General features: G+C 28.6%; 1 protein-coding gene across 1 annotated transcript in view; it reads right to left on the bottom strand.

Moving 5' to 3' along the window:
• The window catches only part of LOC113813599 (pro-epidermal growth factor), a gene marked incomplete at both ends in the record, with an annotated part of 7,514 nt that extends 2,599 nt beyond the window's left edge, over window positions 1-4,915 (bottom strand). Inside the window, 3 exon segments of the mRNA XM_070120116.1 lie at window positions 902-1,024; window positions 1,163-1,285; window positions 4,820-4,915. Of these exon segments, the coding sequence (XP_069976217.1) occupies window positions 902-1,024; window positions 1,163-1,285; window positions 4,820-4,915 (342 nt within the window).
• Between the last annotated feature and the right edge of the window lie 85 nt (window positions 4,916-5,000).

The following is a 5,000-nucleotide window of genomic DNA, read 5'->3' as shown; positions in this document are numbered from 1 at the left end:
GTTAGAATATTGCGAGGCTTGACACAATAGATATTTATTAAACGAACATGCATATACACAGAAATAAATACATGTCATTCAGTCTAGACGCATATCTACCGGAGAGATAGATAGATAGATGTATATCTATCAGAAATATAAACACCTATGCATATATTTCAGTGAATATGGATGTTCGTATAATGAATATCAATTGGGTCGGGAGCGCACAATGTTAACAAACCAACAGAAAAAATTAAAACTGATAGTGTGGAGATAAATTAGATATTGTAGTTGATGGGATGAAAATAAAAATGTTTTGTTCATATCTAGAGAAGGGCAAATATAAACATAAAAATAAAGAAACATAGGTTAATACGATATATTTTGATAAAGGTCTGTAGAAGAGTGATAATTGATAAGATAAGAAATAAAGTTTTTTATCTAAATTTCTTAATCAAAAAAAAACTAAATGACCATCAGCTTAAACAGACACAATGTATTCTTGTCAATTCATTAAATATATATTTCTTTGTCATTAAAAGGCGATATCACAAAATGAATTAGATTTCATAACGAAAAAATGAAGATACTTTATGAAATCAAATACAGATGATCATGAGATAAGCTCTAATGCTGATGTTGTTGATTATGGTGCAATGGATGTGATGATAACAATGCTAGTAATGATGATAATGATAGTGATAATCATCTGCATCATCATCATCTCCATCATTATCATCACTATCGTCGTAGTCATCACCATCATGATAGCAAGAAAAATTATCACATGATCTAAATACCTCTCGCGTGTGTATGTACGTGCGTGCGTGTGTATTTGTATGTGTGTGCGTGAGTGCGTGAGTTTCTGTGCGTGTTTTCCTTACGAAACCCAAGCAGCCCCTAAGAGCAGTCACCTCACCTGTGCAGTTGTTTCCGTCCCCTACAAAGCCACGGTTGCAGGCGCACCTATAGCTCCCCACCGTGTTGATACACAGTGCATTTGCGTCGCAGTTGTGGGCCCCGAGAACACACTCATCGGTCTCTGAAACGTGAGACCTCATATAGTCCTCTCCCTTCGAGGCGTCGCTTTGACATATATATACATCATAAAAGAAAGTTGAATTAAATCTATCAAGAGAAATAGTTAGACTAAAATGGATTTTTTTTTTCAGATAGTTACCGTAGCATCTCACTCCGTCTCCTTCGAAACCTTCATTGCAAACGCACACATAGCTGCCGGCGGTGTTACTGCATGTGGCACTGTGATGGCAGTAGTGGGAGCCAGCTGCGCACTCGTCGACATCTGCGGAGGATCAGTTGACAGGCGAGGGCAAATTTCAGGCACTGAGGTCACGTTACTGACAAGTTGAATCGAGGCTGAATTTCGTAATATGCTGACAACGAAAATGCTAAATTGCTCTCTTTTGTTCTGGAATAATTCTCTTGTATTCTATTTCGAAATATGAAGTCAGTGTTACATATTCTAATTTAATAGAACGTGATTACACGTATTCAAATCCCTTCAACTTTAAGATATGAAAGGGTTACATATCCTAATTAGAAATTGTGATGCATGGAACAAAATCACCATTGTAATTCACGTAGAAGCTCCTGTCAACATTAAACAAAAGTGAACACTAGGAAGACACTAGAAAGCTGAAAATAACAATAAAAATATGGGAAAGCAATATTGTAAAATATGCAACTGTAAGAATATCATAAATAAAAAATATGCTAGGAAGAAATAATGATAATATAGATATGATTATAATTAACAATTATGTTAATTATGATGATGATGATAATCATAATAATTATGATGATAATAATAATAATAATAATAATTATAATAATAATAATAATGATGATAATAACGGTAATAATAATATTATTGATAATAATAATAATAATAATAATAATAATAATAATAATGTTAATAATAATAATAATAATAATAATAATGTTAAAAATAATAATAATAATAATAATAATAATAATGATAATAATAATCATGATATTAATCATAATAATGTCAATAACAATGATGATGATCATCATCATCATTATCATCATTATTATTATGATGATGATAATGATGAAAATAATGATAACAGTAATAATAATAATAATAATGATAATGATATGATAATGATAATGATAATGATAATGATAATGATAATGAAAATAATAATAATGATAATAATAACAATAATAATAATGAAATAACAATAATGATGGATAATACTATTAATGATAATGATAACAATAATGACAATAAAACAATAATAATTATAATAATAATAATAATAATAATAATAATAACACAATAATGATAATAGAATAACACAATAATAATAATATAACAAAAATAATAGTAAAATAACAATAATGATTAATAATGATAATAATAATGATAATAAGAACAATAAATCAATAATTATAATAAAACAATAATAATGATAATGATGATGTTTATAGTAATGATAATAGTGATATTAATGACAATAATAATAATGATAATAATAATAATAATAATCGTAATAATAATGATAATAATAATAATAATAATAATAATATAATAATAATAACAATAACAATAATAATAATAATGATAATAATAATAATAATAATAATAATAATAATAATAATAATAATAATAATAATAATAATAATAATAATAATAATAATAACAATGATAATGATAATAATAATAATAATAATAATAATAATAATAATAATTATTATTATTATTATTATTATTATTATTATTATTATTATTATTATTATTATCATTATAACAATAATAAAAAGTATCCTTATTATTATTATTACTATCTTTATTATAATTATGATTGTGATTATAATATCAATGATAACAATAATAATAATGATAATGGTAATGATAATAACAATGACGCTGATAATAATGAAATAATAATAATAATAATAATAATAATAATAATAATAATAATAATAATAATAATAATAATAATAATAATAATAATAATAATAATAATGGTGATAATACTAATAATAATGGTGATAATAACATAAATAATAATATTAATAATGAAAAGGTTTATTTTAAATACAAACATAATTCTAATAAATGATTAGTAAAAAAATAATAATAATAAGGGTAAGATAATAAAAATTTTGAAAAAATTGCCATCCTAATAAAAAAAGGCGGGTATATACATATTTCACGTATAAACGGCCCCAAGCCTGTGGGGAAAGCTTCTTTTTGTGCCCCCCCGGGGGGTCAACACATGGTCCAATTGGCCCCAAAAAAGGACGTTTTGGGGGGGGGTCTTTGGGATTCCCCCATTCCCCCCTTTCAAAAAGAGAGGGTGGTCTTTATATGATCGGGTTTTTATTCGGCATCTGTGAATATTGTGTGTATTTCTGTATTAGATAAATGTTACACCATGTTCTTTGCCGATATCGTGTTCACGAAGTATCTTATTAGATGTAACTTGCCAATGAATTACAGGTTTGACCGCTATTGAATGAATCATAAGCGAAGACTACGCAGTTGTATCAGTCACCCCACTCACAATCATTGGCATTCTGAGGCGGCCGCAACAATGATAATATAAACATCACTAAAAATTGTATCAATAACAAAAACCGCAGTGGCAATAATGATAATAAAGATAAAAACGAATGCTACTATCTCTACTGCTTTGAGTATTTGTGTAAAGATAAATTCAACTTGATTTATTTGGATATCAAAAATATTCTCAAAACATCGTTTGTTTGTTTTTCAAACACGCCGCCTTTTATCACTAGCGCCATCTATAAAGAAGTAGTAAACGTGATGTAAACAAACTATCAGCTGATCGAGTCGGGCGAAGTAGGAGTGATGTAAACAAACATCAGCTGATCGGGTCGCCACAAAGTCCCGTCTCGTGAGCAGAATGCCTTTTGCCAGGTCTGAAGAAACTTCCACGTTGTTATATTTACTTTGAATGTAGTGAAGGCATAGAAATTGTATTTTTGCTGGTTGTTTTGGCTACAGTTTCAGCGTAAAGATGAAATGGACTTAAACAGGCAACGTTTAGATACATTTTTAAAAAATTTTAAGTATTTTGGGTATAAAAGACAGAGAATTGCAAATATTTTTAATGTATATTTCAGATGGAAAAATATTATCAAAGACTGGTATTACAGTCAATATGTTATAGAAAAATGTGTAACTGAGCAATCTTATGTGCATTTCTGCATTCCCAGTTAATTTCGTTATAGGAACAATATAAATTATATGCATTTTAAGGTAAGTTGTGACAGGAATAACTTTTTACAAGAACAAGAAGACATGGAGGCAGTTTTGTACAGTTTCAGGGAAATTGTGACCAATCTAGGGAAAGTTTGACGTCTGTCTGGGGAAATCCAGGACTGGCAAATTGGGAATCCTGCATTTGGGAAAAAAGAGAAGGGAGATGGAGATAATGAATAAATAACTGAGAGAGGGAGGGGGAAGGGAAGGAGGAATAGAGAGAGAGATTGAGAGGAAGGGAGAACTTGACACAAACAGAGAGAAAGAGAGGAAGGGGTTAAAAAAAAGGAAAAAAAAGGAAAGGGGGCAAAACAAAGATAAACAGAAAGTAATGCAGAGAAAGAAAGGGAAGGAGAGAGAAATAGAGGAAGGTAAAAAGAAAGGAAAAAAAAAAAGAAAAAAAAAGAAAAAGGGGAAAAGGGGGGGGAGAAACAAAAAAAGAAGAAAAAGCAGGAAATAGAAAGAAAACAAAATGTAAACGAATGAATAGTTAACAGATACGTAAAAAATAGATAAATAAAAATTAGTAAGTAGAAAAAGAAAAATAATGAAACTTACCTGTAATCATCATGGTCAGATTTTCTGCAAGGTTTACGTTCTTTGTCTCTAACATTTCGATTCTTCTCTCTATGCTATCAATCTTCTGAGACATGGCTGAAATATAACGTTGTTTTAAAATTTTTTTTAATTTTTTTTATGTCAAAAATTTTTTAAATCCCTTTTTTTTATGGCTTTTTGG

The sequence above is a fragment of the Penaeus vannamei genome, unplaced genomic scaffold (genome assembly GCF_042767895.1).
Source record: "Penaeus vannamei isolate JL-2024 unplaced genomic scaffold, ASM4276789v1 unanchor2906, whole genome shotgun sequence".
Classification (NCBI taxonomy): Eukaryota; Metazoa; Arthropoda; class Malacostraca; order Decapoda; family Penaeidae; genus Penaeus; species Penaeus vannamei.
The sequence above is the reverse complement of the archived record's forward strand: the minus strand, read 5'-3'. Positions and strand labels throughout refer to the sequence as shown.